The 17,786-nt window shown below is 38.6% G+C and overlaps 1 protein-coding gene across 2 annotated transcripts in view; it reads left to right on the forward strand.

Annotated features, from left to right (window-relative positions):
- The first annotated feature begins 734 nt into the window (after window positions 1-734).
- Window positions 735-17,786, forward strand: part of LOC126922578 (uncharacterized) — a 107,327-nt gene continuing 90,275 nt past the window's right edge. For both annotated transcript variants that reach the window (XM_050735318.1, XM_050735319.1), the window contains exon 1: window positions 735-1,110. In XM_050735318.1, the coding sequence (XP_050591275.1) occupies window positions 978-1,110 (133 nt within the window). In that variant the 5' untranslated portion in view covers window positions 735-977. The remainder of the gene's footprint in view (window positions 1,111-17,786) is intronic.

Here is a 17,786-nt window from a genome sequence, read left to right on the forward strand (position 1 = left end):
TAAACTCAAACAGCTCGTATTTTATATTCAAACATCCTGCTGCTGTGTGTCGTTTTTACAACCACCAAGAACCTAAGAATAAAAAATCCTCTCGCCCAGTATTTCAACGAAAAACGTGGTGTCCCATTAATTTCGCCGATGATTTTCATTTTCCAGAAGCTGCAATCTAATCGAAAGTCTCGTACCGGGCCTCTATCTCGTCGAGATACCGTGGTAACAGGCAGCACTACGCCAGGCACGTTATTAAGAGATAAAAATGCAGTTAAAAACTATCACTTCGGTAGAAGCCACGCGTCGTTCTTGTAAAGGAGTCTCGAAGGAAGCTTCTGGATTCTCGGCCAAGCTATATTCAGGAACTTTTAGTCTCGGAGCACATCCTTAGGTAAATGAGCTCTTATCTCGAGTTTTGCACGGAGCCATCGCAAAAACGTCACGTGCCAAGTGTACACTCATACTTTCTCATACTCTCTCGCACATGCAGATACACAAATCCATTGAATCTGCTTCGAGATTTTATCTGTTATTCCCGTTCATCTTCTTCACAGCGACATGCGAACAAACTTTTTTTTTTTGCCTTTCATAAATAAAGAAAAAGGTAAATAGCGTTCCTTCGTGCGACAAAGCTCGGCCGTGTACAATCTATATATAGTGTACTACATATAGTGTTCGTGCAAAGTGTTCGTTCGAGCATCAAGTGTCCACGATGTGAGGGTGAACCAAGAAAACGAGTCACTTCGAGCGTGTACGTGTGTTCGAGACAGTACACGGTGGAATGTTAGTGGCGGAAAGTTGGTCCGTTTTCAGTTGGTTGCGAAATCCCTCGTCACGCGACAACAGGGAAGGAAGACGAGAAGGAAGAAAGGAAGGAAGGAAGTCGACGCTGGTGGAGGAGGCATTATTAAATCGGCCGGCCCGTAATCCGGTCGTGTTGCTCGCGTTTACGTGGCCGAGGCGAAAACTATGCGGCACGAGGCACGATGAAGGGGCCAAGAATCGGTGGCCTACCAAGCGGGAAAAAGCTGGACTTCTGCCAGGAGCCGCGTCACACTTGGACAGTGTTGCTGGTGTATTTGGGCATCTGCGCCTTGCTGCCTGTCACGATTCTCTCCGGTTGGTATTCGATCGTCACCTTACTCTCTTTTTCGCTTCGTTACCCGACCCTTTTCCTATCTTTCTCTTTATCATATTCTCACCGAGAAGCTGTTTCCTTTCAAAGAAAAACAAGAAAGAAAATTAAAAGAATATAAAGAAGGCAACAGAGAGAGAGAGAGAGAGAGAGAGAGAGAGAGAGAGAGAGAGAGAGAAAAGAAACTGTACACCGTTTCGGAATTCGCGTTCGCGGTCGATATCTTGTCGATACATTGGTAGCTGGTTGAAATTTCACTCGCTACTCTGACAGTTACGAGTTAAAGGGAGCTTCGTATTTGATAAAAAAAGCCTCTTAAAATCGTTTGAAATAATTGGCCGGCTAACGTGATCGTGATCCCGATCCTGAATCATACGCGTTTCAGCTTCGTGATTTTTGATATTTCTCTGAGTGAATTATTATGTTATACGAAATTTGATACACGTTTTTATCAGCCTCATTGGTTTTATTAGTATCAACGTTTTCATACCTCTATATCATTGAAGTTTAAAATGAGTATTATTTGATATCTTTCCATTTCACTTCATTATCTTACTCCATTGAACTCTGTCTCTCCTTTTTTCTTTCATATTCACTTTTTTTTTCAAATGGACGTATAAATTAATAGTAATGTAACAGAAAGAGGAATGTATTCGAAGAATGGTAGCAACGTCGCGTTTTCTGCTCGAAGAGAAGGAAGAAAAACGAAAAGAAGAATGGAGCGGCGAGATGCGAATTGTCGACACGGAAATAGTGGAAAGTTCCCAGCGTTCGTTCCACGATATGAACTCTGACAATCCCACCTGAGAAATGAACCGCATAAATCATGATACGTTTATCAAGCGTTCGCGTCGTCTCAATTTTGCCAAACTTTCCCCGCAAATCTCCTCTGCGCCGCCTAGGCGTCGCCATCTCCATCTTTTTAAGAATTCTTTTAACTCTGAGCATCTTTTCGGCGACGAGTCAATTATAGAACGACAAAAATGTTTTCTTCTTTTTTACCATCGCGATGACAGTATCTGTTTACGTAACAATAACAAAGGGAAGAAAATATTCGGGCAATAATTGTGTTTTGAGAATAATCGAGCTGTTCTCGTGTTAAATATATCTTTCACGTATGAAAATATTTGTACGATAGGAATTTGAATCACGAACGAGCGTCTATTAATTCTGAAGTCTTCAAATTAGTCGAGTTACTAGAACTTAAACGATTTGAACTTATTTTCAAGCGAATACACGAGGCTCTCTAACATTTTATAAACTTATCATTATTTATTAATCGTGCCAATTAAAGAATAAAAGGGTCAAACTTTTTAGCATCAAAATTATTTTTTCATTTAATTTTGGAGCTAACGTGTATTTCTATACGCTTCAAAACTTGGAAAATATTGTTCGTAATAATAGTAAAATATCGAAGATATTAAAATATTTCTTGTTTTTAATAATTATACCATGGCATCTATAAAAATCTATCAACTTGCCAAATATTTTTAAAAGATTAATATTTTTTAACTTAAGAGACTATCTTTATTCTGAAATGCGGTGACACATTAAAATCCTCCTATTTAATCGTGAAGTATTGTAGCACTAAAGTCAGAAGATCAACGTAAATCACGTTATCTTGTTTTTCTTCTGTGATGAAATTGCAAGGCTGTTAAGCGAGGAAGATAGTCACCAAATTGCAAGTGACCTCATGCTCCGTAAATTTAGATCGACGATATTCAAATGACAGGATGGAACGTCGTTTCCATATTTTTCTGTCGGGATCGATTTTGTCACCAGGCGACGGCAATCCGCGTCGCAATCATCGAAATTTCATTCTCCGTCAATTAACTACGTTTCACGTTCCAATCTAACGCCCGATAATTAATGTAGAGAATTTTAATCGACGTTGTGCCCGATCCGTTCAATTCGATTGAACGCGAACGCGTTAACGAGCTCTACACACGACCGTCCGAAAACTGGTTGCCCCTTCGACCAATGGGAACCGTTTGCCGATCAATCGAAAATTTTCTCCTTGCTCCGCTGATCCGTTTTCCAACTGTAGAACAATGCAGCAGGCCTTTCTTCTAAAAATAGATACCGATCCAGTTACCAGAATTATTCCACGCGCGATACTGAAATTAATTGAAATTAAATTTCAATGGCGAAATTTTTGATAGTCCACGTTTAGAAGAGTGAAGTTTGATAATTGAAAAAGTTTACTTTAGAGATGAACATACTAGCAGAATTTGACAGTTTTCACTCGACTATTTTTTTTTTAATGGAAAAACAATATGATGAATTGTAGTTTCACGTTTGAAAATTAAGTCTGGAAATTCAAATTGCTCTATTTCCAGACTGTGGAACGACTGATTTTAGTTTTCCACTTGAAGATGAAAAAAATATACGTTTATAAATTCACACGAAAATTCCAAAGTTTGGGAATTTAAATTGAACCATTCCCAAACTGTAAAACAATACGATGGATGGTTTCTTTAAAAATAGCTTTAGCCCTGAATGTATCTATATGCTCAATAAATTTTGCCGAAGTGTTTAAATCGATCGCGATTATTGAGACCCAACGTTTTGTCAAGCGAAGGGAAAACGAATGAAGCGAATGCGAGAATTTAAATGCGTTGCCCCTAGCGCAAATGGCAAGTCGTATTAACAATTACCTCGTAATTGTCTACACAAACCGCGGACCGAGGATTTGTAAAGCAAAATTAAATTTCTGCTGCTATATTCTATTACGTGGACGTCATTCTGTTACTCCATCTTCCACTGTCGCGTGATTCTTCGTCATTGTGCCTCTCCCGCTGCATTATTACAATTTTGATAATTCCGTCATGCGGTCGACTGTGAAATTGAATGTTTGCTTAAAAAGTCCATTGTCTCGAACTGTCTCGCCTTCGCTTGCACGGAATTCTATCGTTTTCTATCATTCTCTCTGCAACAAATTATTATCAATGAAAAATATTTTTCTTGGCCCTGGTAACTCTGATAAAAAAACTAGTATATTTTTCCTGTTTCTTGAATTTTTCGATGTATAATAGATCTTATAGACGGCAAATTAAACACTGAGAATTGATTTTGGAGAACAATGTACAGTGAAATCGTAGTTTTTGAAATTATTAAACGACTTCAGAGTGGAATTAAATTGATGTTTTATTAAAGACTTTGATTTCTCCAAAATAAATCGTTTTTCTTATTAGATAAGAAAACTTGAGAAAGAATCAGAAACGAATTCAATTCAACTCAATTTAATTTTGAGGAATAATAAAAGATCGTCTTAATGTCCAAGAGTTTGAATATTCCCAATGATTTTTATTTCACCTCGAGTGAAATTTTTGTTCCTCCGTTGGAAAAATGTTTAAGAAATATGAGTGACGCGTATCGTGGATGAATATATTTTCGAAATAGGCTCGCCTGCGTGTCCGTCTACGTTTCCATGTTTTTTTCGAGGAAACACCCTCTTTATGACACGCACGTGTTGCCATAAACGTCCGCCCAGGCTCGCGACCGCAGCGAAGCCAATTCCAAATGTGCCGGGCTGCATAAGTACTTCCGTTAAATCTGTGTCAGAGAAAACACGCCCGACGATTTCTTCTTATCCCCCTTCCTTTCGTTCGTTTCTCGCGTTCTACACGTTCGAGCGATCCAACTAGAACGGTGCTTTGTATCGTCGAGCATAATTAAAAGATAAAATCGGATGAAATCGTTCGCAGAATGAGACCAGTAATCGTACCGGTAGGTTTTAATTAAACTAGAACTTTGGCTGACCGAAAACTGTCTTTTGCTTCCTCTTCCTTTTTCTCTTTAATCCTTGGTCGTTCGATCCAGTTGAACTAGAAACAGATAAGACTTTTAGAAAAAGATAACATTTCTATTTTGGCAAAAGTAAGAGTTTCTTTCTTAAATTAAAGTCTGGTGTAATTCGATGATTCCGAGAGGTGTATTAAAAAACTTAGGTATCTAAAGTAGAGCCTTGACTGTATAATTTTTCATATACTTATGAGTTTTTACAATGAAATGGAATTTCATCCATGAATACTACAAGTATCGTATCTTAAATATTTTACATGTTGTCTTGTCTTAAATATCTTATTTTATTATATATATAAATTATTACACGTGCATTACGTTCACTTTTGCATAAACTTGCCAGGAATGAACAAACGTTCACAGTGTACGAGTGACGTAATGTCCAGCTGTTCTTGTTGAGAATTGCGGATCTTAATTGCCGAAATAAAAGTAAAGGAACACTAAAATTACACTTAGAATTCATATCAAAATAGTTTTGGATTTATTTAATAAACGATTTGCAGGATCTTCGTCGATATACATTTGCACGCGTCTCAGCACTCTCTTTGTCTCACCATCTTCCATATCACACCTCCAATGGAGCTGTTGCATTCATCTGTTTTTCGAGAAGCTGTGCACACACATACTTCCATACGCTCATATTCACATACGCGTATCACTACTACGCGGCTAATCTAGTCTAGCACACAAAATTATACATATCTTAATAGTTCTATATAATTTGTATTTAATAATCCTTAATCTGCGAACCAAAGTTGGAGTTTAAAGTGAACTTTGTCATAAGAATACAAGCTAGCATTAGCGAATAAGGGCTACAGTTTGTGCCACGAGTGTGATTCGATGTTATAAGTGAAGCGATTAAGAAGGGCGTAGTTTTACAAAATATTTTGCGTTAGTTGTGGGTTCTAGCGGATAGTAAGTAGTATTTACCCGCACGAAACGGACACAGCATGAGATATTAGTTGCTTTTTCGAATGAAGTAACACATTCGAGCTGGTCTGCGAACCAAACATCTGGCTTCAGTAGCATAAACAGTTGCGTCTGAGCCTGGTTTCGTCGTTTTCAAGCGAGAACACTGAGCTAAAGCAGCGCTCCCCAATGGTTGCGTAAATAATCATACGATTGTGGGTCTTTTGAGGCGAGATTTCTTTAATTATCAAATCAACACGTTTCTGCAAAGATCTAGTTTCTTCTGAACTTTTATAGTTTAAAAATTCGCATCGATTTCGGCAAAGAGGGGGGGGGGGACGGGGGCAAAGAGGTGAAAAAGGAGGAAGGTTATTTTAATTTGCCTTGAAATAACAGTTCCGTTTAAAAACACGGTTTCACTTAGAATCGCGGACATAAGCGATGGGAAAAAATGTAAATTAATAAATTTAAAAGTTAAATAATTCCTGCGGCAGGTTCGGCGCTACTCGGCGGAGGAGCAGGACACCCCGTGGAGGTTGCTTGAAATTCAGAAAAACCGAGTTGTCTCTCCTAACAGCGACACAACTATTTATACGTAAATAATGTAACAGCGCGCGTCGAAAACGTTAGCCAGCTCTTATCCGTGTCAGTTTAGGGAAATTAGTTCGGCGAAAAGTTCCTTGGCCGTTACATATTTAATTTTTCTGTGGCTGTTTGCGAAAACTTCGCCGTAGTAATAAATTTAATACATAACCCCCGGAGTACCAAACCGCATACGAGAATTTTAACAACCGAGTTTCATCGACTATCCTATGTTTTAGTAACATCCCATCAGCTTTGCCACTCTTCCTTCCAGCTAAATTTCTTATTTCGTTTCAATATTATACGAAGAGTCAAGAAGGAAATTTTTATTTGCTTGTGTACATAAACGTTTCGCAGAATGTCAGTAATATCAAGTTACTGCGAGTAGAAAAGCAATTAACGTTGCTGACTGGTCTGACCTCGAGGTCTCCAACCCTCGAACCTGTCCCCTCTTAATCGTACTCACGCATGCTTTGCGTTGTTTGCATTCGCAAAACGCTTTCTCACTTTTCTCTCTTCTTTCTTTTTATTTTGCATTTTTTGCCCTTTCTTCTTTCTTTCTTGACGCGCAGAACGTCAAGCTCGTGATCGTAGTGCAAATTAATCTGACAAACAAATAATTCGACGTTGCTTAATTATTATGTTTACCCTTTGTCGCGACACGGGTGTTCATCGAATGAACGTTTGAAGGATAATTTCGAATCGTCGTACATTTTTTCATTTTTCGTCATATGTTCATTTGACTTATTTCGTGTCTGCATTATGAGACTCTTACAGACACGGCCCTCATGGGCGCGGGATTGAGATACGCTCGATCAGCGCGTTCCCCCAGAATCGTCTTCAGAGAGACTACCAATCGCAAGCTTCAGAGTACAAAAGCTGCAAAAGCCACGTTTGGTTTGAGCTGAACCTTAGTACGGTCGCACAGCGCGGCATTTGAATGAGGATTCGGGATGAAAATCAAAATTCGCTCATCACGTTCGTTGATTTGCAATGCAACGTTCACACGATCGCGGTCGATGTTCACAGATCAGATTCGCACGTTCGCATGTTCGTTTGCTACGTTTGTAGTTTCGCGGGCCACGTTTACACGTTTACAGGGCACGTTCGCACGAAACGTTCAAACGTTCGCAACAATAATTATTTCTATGTTTATCCGCCATATGCCGCATTCTGCATATGGTTTGCACTTACACAGTTTAGGTAATTAGACGTAACGAGGTAACAGCTGAAAAATCAATGCTACAATGTGTTGTTTGAGGTGGGACTGGTATCAAATGCGTTGATGTATATAGTGAGTTCCAAGCGAATTTATTTCGCTAAAGAGGATTTTATAACGAATTTGCAAATCTATACGAGTGCACAGAATAATATATTTTGACGTTTAAGCATACAGAATGGCTCATGAAAGTTTTTGAACAACTACCGTAGGAAACTTTTAATGTTTATATTATGCGTGTTATATGAAACATTTTAAATGCCATTAGCATTCTAATGAAACACGATTGTTATAATTACGTTCGTGAAACCAATCCGAAAGTGCATATAGAAATTACATTTAGTAAAATATTAGTATACAGCATTAATAGCCATTTAAACATGTAATAAGATTAAAGATGGTCCCACTGGATATCGAAGCTTATTAATATAATGGATAATTGTAGTTTCGATGTACAATTTTCGAATTGGTTTCAAATTTTACTAATATAATCATAATAGTCATTTCTCATTATATTGCTAATGAAATTTCAAAATGTTTCGTATAACACAATATATTCATAAAATGTATCTACAAATGTAACTGTGTCGGAGTTTAATATCGTCCATAGTTTCTTCGAATCAAAAATTTGATCGCTTCTCCTCCGAACCCCTAAATGTAACCTACATTATAAGAATACACAGAAATATCTAACTTTCCACGCAGGTATAATAAAAACAAAGCTGACACGGACCGTAGAGAAGCAGATGAAACATTCAGAAACCTAAAATTGATTCCATCTCCCACGCAACAGTTGGAGTCCTTATATTTCAAACTTCCAGGCATCCCAAAACGAATCTGACGCTTGTATACGAAATGTAACATTCTAGATTCAAACTTAAGTATCGGCTTTACTACATGTGCTCCGAGGCAAACAAAAAAAGGGACCCGTCGCTTGTTCGATCACGTCGTGGTGAAATAAACGCGGCGAATAAACCTCTTCTTTGGGACAACGAGATACTTCAGCCGATAAATCTCGAGGATAGAGCTCTTTCCCCAAAAGATACATTTTCACCCTCGGTCCCCGAGGGAAGAGAGAAAAGACAATGACCCAAAAAGGGTGGTGTCAAACGGTGAGAAGAAACCGCAGAGAAGGAGGACAGGTCTTCCGGAAACTCATCTAGCCAGCCAGACAGCTCGAAGAAAGTCCTGGTTATCCAGGAAGAGAAGAGAGAACCGAGCCTGAGAGGAGTGACCCAGGCGCCAGCCAGTTACTTACGCTTAGGACAATTTACCTTAATTAATTAAGCGGCGTTGCGACGGCTCGCTAATTTATGCTCATAGAATGATTCACTGCTCTTTCTCGTCTCTTTCCTTATGGCTTCTATCTCTTATGTATGCTTTTCCTTTTCTTTTGCTTCTCTTACGGTTCGCGTTTCACGAAACGGAGAGAAACGAAATTTTCGGTGCGCGAGATCTCCGGAGACAGATAGGCGAGCCGCTCTAATTAGAAGTCGTCCGGAACGTTTCGGATTGCATTGGAGAATCCGGGTGACCGGCCGCGCCCCATTTCGCAATCTTCTCCGCGGCGCGAGTGTTTAAACGACTCGGCTCGATTGTCTCGGTATAAAATACGTCGGGGAAAGAGGAGGAAAGAGGAAAGGAAAGAAAGAGAGAGTGAGATAGGAGAAGGGTAAGAATGGTCGTTACGGAAAGGGGAGGGTTTACTTGTTGCTCGTTTCGATGCGTGTTAATTTCCGCCGCGTTTTCGCGCGGTATCCAATCATCTAGACGCTGAGTTCCTCTTGTGAAATTGATGACGATCGGCATGGTTTATTGGAATCATGAATCTAACGCTCCGGAGGAGAAAGCCATTTTGATTTTCGATCGGAATCACCTCGAAATGATAAGATTTTGATAAGAAGTTCGTCAATGACTTCGTTTCTCAGAGTTTGGATTTATTAAACATTTCCGCGAAATCAAAGACTTGTAACTTTTTCGAACTGAACTTTGGAAATTCGTATTTACTAAAAGTTCACTTTGGTTTTGGCTTGAAATTATCTCGAAATATGTGATTTTAAATATTTGTAATTTTGAAAACTTCGCTTTAATTTGAAACTATCTTCAAATGTATAATGATGAGATTGTAAACATTTTCAACGTCTGAAAATTCCTTTTAAAAATGTCGTTGCGAAGTTATAAATTCGGTGATTTCAGACCAAACTTTTAATAGTTTGCTCGTCTGCAGTTGTGGAAATGGGATCCTCTGGTCATTAAAAGGTACGGTAATGCCGCAACAACATCACGATAAATGGACAATTGACATGACAACTTCAACTTTTAATTGGATTACTTGTTGCAAAATGTATAAACTTCTTTCTTCTAAAATAGATTTTCTTCTAAACTAAAATCTACCGTATATTCGATACCATGGACAGGATAATCTCTATAATTCGCCATTAAATTCTTCCAATGATCGAATTGAAAATATGCTTACAATTTGTGAAATTTATTTCTACGAAGAAATATGATATTTTAATCTCTTAAGTTCAAAGATTCGAAAAAATAGGAATAATTTGGCCAAGGAAAATTCTGCAACAGCGAGAATTCAAAGAAAACAGAGGGAGGAAATGGAGTTGATGTTCCTCGCGTGTCTGAGATTTACACGTGGAATTAAGCCGTTGCAAACGAAACTTCATCCGTTCCATTGTTATTTTATCTCGATGCAATCTGTCAGCGGATTGATTCAATCCAGCAAAAGGGAACCAGACACGACCACGAATTTCTCTAACAGAGTTTCATTAACGAAGTCATGTAGCCGCGATGCGTTCGCATCGGTACACGTGTAACTGCAAACGTGAAACTATCCTATCCACCACACGCGCGATATTAAAATCACCTGTCCGTGAGGTATTCGTATTAAATTCTTGTATCGCAATCCGTCTTCGTGGTTTGTTTGGTCGTTCCGCTTTGAGTTTCATGTTCATCTCCTTTCACAATTTCATCAGTGAAATCTTTGAATCGATATTCACGATCCTCTCCTTTTAATTACCAGATATCGTCACATAGATAACAGGAAACTCGCATCTAAGCCGTGACTTTTCGTGGAAACTTCATTTCTAATGTTTGCAAATATTTACTTCTTTCTTTTTAAGATAATTATTTTGGTCGTTAAGTTCTTGGAAGTTCGTGTCTATTCCTCTTCACAATTTTACCAATGTAATCTTTGAATCTACGTCTTTTCCTTTCGTTAAATAGAAAATTCATACCTGTGGAAAATTGTGATTTTTCATGGAAAATTCATCTACATTCTATTTGTAAACATTTACCCTCCTACTTTCTAATGATTATTACAAGACTTGCTGAAACTGACAGTCGAAGCCTGTTGTTTAAGACGATTTAAAGGATTGAAATTTTCGGCGAAGTAATTTCAGAGAAGCGTTTCTGCTCTCAGTTTCCTCCTTCGAGGCGAATGTACAACCAGGATTTCTCGTTCAGGTAGTTAGAAACCGTTCGACAGAGTTTCAAGTGCCAACGAAACTTGAGCGGAGTTCCCGTTTTCCGGCCCGTTATGGTTTCGCGGATTTACACAACCCCTAAACGTCGATTCCCAGCCAATTTCGGTCGAGCTTTCCAAACCGAAAGATCCACAACGATCCGTTGATTTTTTTTTTACAACCGTTCTAAGCAAGACACGCCTTCTTGCCGCCCAACTCACCAAATTTTTCTCACGTTAACGACCCTCAAGATAAATGGCTCTTTTTCCACAGTCGTGTAAGAGAGGGAGGAAAGAAAAGAAGGAAAACGTGAAAAAAATGAACAGTACAACGGTATACATTCGTTAAAATCGATTCATTATATAGATTATCAGCCTTTTAACAAGGGAAGATAAAAACACACGACACGAGAGTGTTGCTTGCCGCAGCTACAGTTTCTCGAAATTAAAAGGGCGAGAAAAAAAAGTGGTAGGTTGACCAGAGAGTAGAGTAAAGCCGTCGGGACTTATGATTAATATTGCACGGAAAATTTCACTTAACGATCGTTCTTAATGGCAGGATAATTAAAATAGCCGAGAAATCCCCATAACGATGCTTGGTAATTAATAATTCTGTAAAGACGGGGCGTTTAAAAACTCAATAAATGACATTATTTACAACGAATACACGTCCGCAGAGAAATGAAGTTACAATATCGTGGCTACGGTGTAATATTAATGTGCCACTAGAAGAAATATTATAAGGGTACGTGCAGAGAAAAACTACCCCTTCATCCAGTGATTTTATACCGTCGTATAATAACTTGGTTTTAACACGGGCCGGTTTTGTTTGTTCAGTGGCTCGATCGATAATATGTAATATTTTAGGTCGCATTTCCACCGGAGAAATTGTAAACACGCTACAAGTCGCGATGACAAAGTATTATTTAGTCGGGATTTCGTCGTCGCGCTTTCATTTGCATACTTAATTTATTTATTCGCGACAGATAAAAATACGTATACAAGGTGTATAGCAACGTGTGATTTATGTTATTATTCATTATTATCCAAATACTTGCTTCTAATATGATATATTTTAATTACAAAATTATGGAAAAATCCAACTACAATGATTATTACGTTTATAATTATCATAGCATGCCAGAATATTCTCAAAAGATTATGAAAGATGAAATTGATCTTTGTGACCCAACACGCAACAATAAAACTGACATTCTTAATCGTGGAAGCTTATAAAAATATTGTAGAAATATTTCATTTCACCAGCTCTTTACTCTTACTTTTAATTAATTTATCATTAAATTGTACACTTTTTTTCAAATTCAAGTACCAAAGATACTTATGGCATTTATGAACAGTCTCGTGTTGTGCCTGACAAATACGAATCATAGGATGATATAATTTTCGTTATCGGGGGAAAAAAATATTTTTAGCTTAGCCAGGAAACATTCTATCCGGCAGATGAAGCATAGCCACGGTTCGCCTTCATTTTCGAGTTCGATCAATTCTTTCTACACGTGTCCCGGCCACGGATTACGCGAGTAAAGCGGAACACGTATGCCTATCTGCCGCGTTATCGACTTTCACGATCGTTCGCGCAATTAAAACGAATTCTCGCGGCCGTAATAACGATCCGTGGCGTTCCACCGATACGCGGAATTCCACCATGTCCTCCACGCAAAGTGCCTGGGAAAATTGCATCGCGATAGGTTGGACCAACCGTATTGTGGGATTATATAGAAAATTCGTCCATATCCTCGTGAAATCTCGTAACGTTTATTTTTCTAAGGATAAATTTACTGAGTTCAGAAAAAGATATTTATTTTTTGGAGATTTTGATCATTCTGTACCTGGAAGAATTTTATGCTATAAAGAAAAATTATTCAGAACACGTATACATACGTGATATGTCTCACAAAATGTTACTGAAGAGGATCGAGCCATACGATGCTGATGGGAACAAATTGACAATTGAAACGTAATATTTATTAATTTGTTAAAAATAGTTGGAAAATTATATATTCGATGGAGTAATGACGGAACAATTGCAATTATTAATTATTGATACGGTTGGTTTCGTAATATTACACTTTTTCATTACTAAACTACGGCGACTTAGATCAATTATTATTAATGATTCTAGGAAAACGAGGATTCCTTTTGTCTATTTCAATTAGCGATAGGAAGTGACGCAAACAGTTGAAATAAATTCCTTTAAATCCTTGTCGTTATTTACGTTATAAAAATTTGTGATTTGCCGCTTCAGAATTTTCATAACAGTACGAAACACTGATATTATATATTTATAAAGTATTTAAAAATATTGTTTATCTTCTAGTATGTTTGCGTGACGCGCGTAATGAATTTTTCTCCGTCTATTATAAATGATTCTGAATACAAGCACGCAACACATATACGTCAAATAAAATACTCCCCTATTGAAACATGGAACGTGATTATTTTGACGATTCAATGGGATATTCAGTCCTGCGTAAAGTCGCGGTAAATGTTACCGAACAAAATAAAATAAATATCAAATATCTCGTCTCTTTTTATTTAATTCCATTGATTTAATTTCGTTTGAATTAATATCAATGGCCAAGACACATTTCACGGGCTGACCGGTTAATCCCTCATAACATCCCCCATCAGCCGTTTGTTCCGCCCTTCAAACAGGTGCCGTGCTAGCGCCATAGAATCATCTGACAAACAGGAGCGACGAAATTATGGTACGATATTCGACACATCCGGTAATCCAGCCGCATTGCACAACATCCGAGCAAATCGAATTCGGGTCAGGTACGTCAGGCACGTTGGTGTCGATCTAATGTCGTTGATGATCCGTCTATAAATGTGCCGATTTTACCATGAAAATCACATTCACCATTACGTCACAGCTACATCTGTAGCCAGGTATTCTCGTTATTATCGTTAACGAATTAATCTGCAGAAGAATCCAATTAATTTCAATATGAAATTGGAGATATTTCATTCGTGATTTTCGACGAATTGATTTTCTTTGGAATCTCGATTATTTATTTTTCCGACTACTTTATCCGTTATTATTTTCGAAAGTGCGACGACGTGGAGTTTCGATAACTTTAATAGCTCTTCAATAAGTACTGGGATAAAACACGCCAATTTAGTATTGCATTAATAAACCAATTTTTCATGAAACAAGCGACATGCCCCCATTCATTTGTGCAGAGTTTTGCATTAATCTCGATATGATATTGGAGTTATTCTATCACGATTTTTGATAAATTGATTTTAATACGTAAAAACGTACTTCGAAATTCTGTAGATAAGAGTTTTATTAATTCACGTATAGAATTTTCATAACTTTAATAGATCGTTATTATTTAGAATTACATTAATAAATTATTAAGTTTCCAAAAATCTGAACTACGTGTATTGCTATTATTTCTTATTGACTAAATTCAATACGAAAATCGAAATATATTTTCTCACGGATTGATCTCTTTGAAATGTCACATATTTTAGAAAGCAATTGGAAAGTTTTCAAACACTCGTGAACAAGAATGGAGCAAAAATGTTAAATCGATTAGACGAACCAACAGCTCGTAGGGGGAGGTGTCCGGCGTGTAACGAAAGGGCTGGGGGTTTGCAAACGTCACGGGCTGTACCAGAGGCTGTGGACTGTTAATTCGACTCTGACGCCGTGATTTAGAGTCGTCCCGCGTGTACACACAATGTGTGTGTTGTGTGTGCGCGTGGGTGGATGTTCCAACGTATAGTAGACATGCGTGGCTGCGCCTTATGTATTCTGGGATGCCGCGAACAAACGAATGTTTTCCTGTTTATGCTGCTGGCAGTCGGATTGGCCCGATGAACCATTGCCGTCATCGACTACCACTGACACTTTTTACACACATTTTACTTTGCTGACGACGAGCGAATTAACGACGATTCCAGCATACAAATACCATCGTCTCATTCCAAGATGAAACGCTCGATTGCTTCTTCTTCATTCCCCTTGGGTCGATTTACCTCGTGGAATCTGATTCATTGCAGTTTCCGAAATGCAAAGATTAACGCAATGGCGCGTGCAAGTGCACGGCTGTTACCTATTTTCAACGTTCCTCTGAATCGTTGGAGCCGAGAAGAATGTACGAACTGCCATTATCTAAAATTAGTCGCCGATACGTTCTTAGAGAATTGCATCTGGCGAGAACGAGGGCGTGATTCCGGCCACGCAATTTTTTTTCCCTCCCAGCTTTCTTATTTATCTCCATTCTTCCATCTTTTTTTCCCGCGATCTGTCGTTCTTCTCTCACTGCCTTCGGTGACCCGTTCTTATTGCATTTCCTTTCGCCTTTCTTCTTCCCCTCGTTTCTTCCTTCCGTTAGACTAGCACACAGAATCCTTGGCTTTCTTATCGTCCATGAACCTCCTTACTACGAACCACTTTCCACGTATCCACCAGTGTCCTTTTCCTGTACTTCCTCCTTTCCCTGTCCTTTCTCCTTCTATCCCTGCGACCCATCTTTATTTTCGTTCTTTCGCAATTTCGCCTCGATACGCTCGTGCTGACGGTCCAATGGGTTTCCGGAAAGCATTTGCTACGGTTTCTTCTTCCATCTTACGACTGGTACAGGATACGGTGAGTCGAGCGTGCACGTTAACCTCTCTCTCCCATTCCACTTCCAGCCTTTTTGTTCTACTTTTATGCATTCGCCGCACCCGGGCTATCCTGGCAACCAGTATAAAAGTGAAAAATGACCGGGCGACAGACAGCATTTTCGGTTTCTCGGTTCCCCGCCGCGCTGTTTTGCCCGTGTCGCCGCCTTCGTGTCACATTCACGGACCCGTGGAATATCCGTGGCCCGCTGCTCACCGATATTTATACGCTCAAACGATCCCGCTTCTAATGCCCGTTCGATCGGGACAGCTTCTTCCTGCCGCCACGTTGCTGCCCCGGATCCATTTTCTCGCTCGTTTAAAGCCGGTGCTCAAAGAGCCAGCAGTTAGTTCGATCTTCGTCGATGCAGCTTAAAGAGTTTCATCGGCTCGCGATAAAACATACGCCTTGCGAGCGTGCCGTGAATTTGTTCATTTAAAAGTTTCGCCGAGGTAGGGTAAAGTTGTTCGGCCGCTTTATCAACCTGTTAACTGGTGCACCTTTCGATTACAGCTGCTTCTCCGCTGTTTTCATCCTGACTATCTTTTAAGAGGATTTGCATTTATAATCAGGATTATGGGTTCGTCGATAAATTAATATTAAGTAAATATTTATCCGTTGTAAGTAGAAGTATCTTTCTTCTTTTATGGATTTAGGTTTATTGATCGATGAATAAAGAAAATTAAATAATTTAAGAAATACATAGATAGTAAGCGAATTTACCTGCTTCGTTTAAACAACGAGTAAATTCATGTTCAGACGGCGGATGTTTATACATTTATGGAAATTTAAAGATATTACAATATGCTCCGAATGCGTATAATATACAAAAGCACACAAAATATCTAAATTATAGTACACGCTATAATCTCTATCAAGCGAAATAAATCTCTCATTAGATAGAATTTCCTTAACTATATTCATAAAAGTAATAATTTATATGCACATCTATGATGTATTCATTGCATCGTAATTTATTAATCTCTTCAGAAAATATCTCAGAATCAAACATCTTTCACGAATATTTATCATATTTCCTGGAGTTGAATAATAAAATATATTGCTCCTGAAAGTATTTTCATTTTACTCGCTGCACTTTAATTTATGAGTTTCTTCGACAAATATTATAGAAGTAACCGCAATATAATTTTCTCTTAACCAAGTATCTTTCATATTTATTTATTTTACATATTTCCTTGCGTCGAATGGTAGAAGATAACGAAAACTCATCCGCGCCGGTTTTCTTTCCTCTGCCTCTCCGGGTTTTCAGAATAATACATTAGATAAGGAGCCTCGCAATGATTAAATTACTCGAACAACAGGCATCGTAATGGAATAATACCCACGGTAATTGCATTGTGCAACTAATTGGAGGGACGAGCTTCGCACTTTGGCCAGGACGGTATTATCCTTGCACGAACCGTTTCCTTTTAGAACATTCCCTCGTACGTTTCATGCATCCACGTGCACATCCACACAGCCAGAAATAAATTATTTGGTATGCGCCTACGTCATATGGCTTTCACGAGCAACTTGCACTTGGCGCCGTGCATGCATCCTTCTCTTTCATTCTCCGTGTACCTTTTTTTTTTTATTCTCTTCTTCGTTTTGCCACTTCCGCTTTCTGGGCTTCAGAAACTAATCTCACAAAGGTTTACAAATAAACGACCCACTCGACGTTTGCTCTTTTTCCTTTGGCCACTCTCTATCTCTCTTCGTGTGTTCACGGTGATTAATTTTACATATCGCACTGTGTCTGTTTGGCTAATCCTTCGTCGCTCACGAAAAATAAACGCGATGTTTGACTAGTGTTAAATGGTAGAGTAGAGTACACTGAAATTTTCGAAAAACTATTGTATTCTTCCTGTTTGTGCAGCGATTTTTGCGACAAACAGACTTGATATTTGATTAGAAGTAGAATTTTATGGTAGAATTGATATGGAATTTTCGGAAGTGATTTTGTTTTTCGCGTATCTGTTTGCATCTGGTATACAAACTTTTTCCTAACATTTCACATAGCAAACGTTTT

The sequence above is a fragment of the Bombus affinis genome, chromosome 12, assembly GCF_024516045.1.
Source record: "Bombus affinis isolate iyBomAffi1 chromosome 12, iyBomAffi1.2, whole genome shotgun sequence".
Lineage (NCBI taxonomy): Eukaryota > Metazoa > Arthropoda > Insecta > Hymenoptera > Apidae > Bombus > Bombus affinis.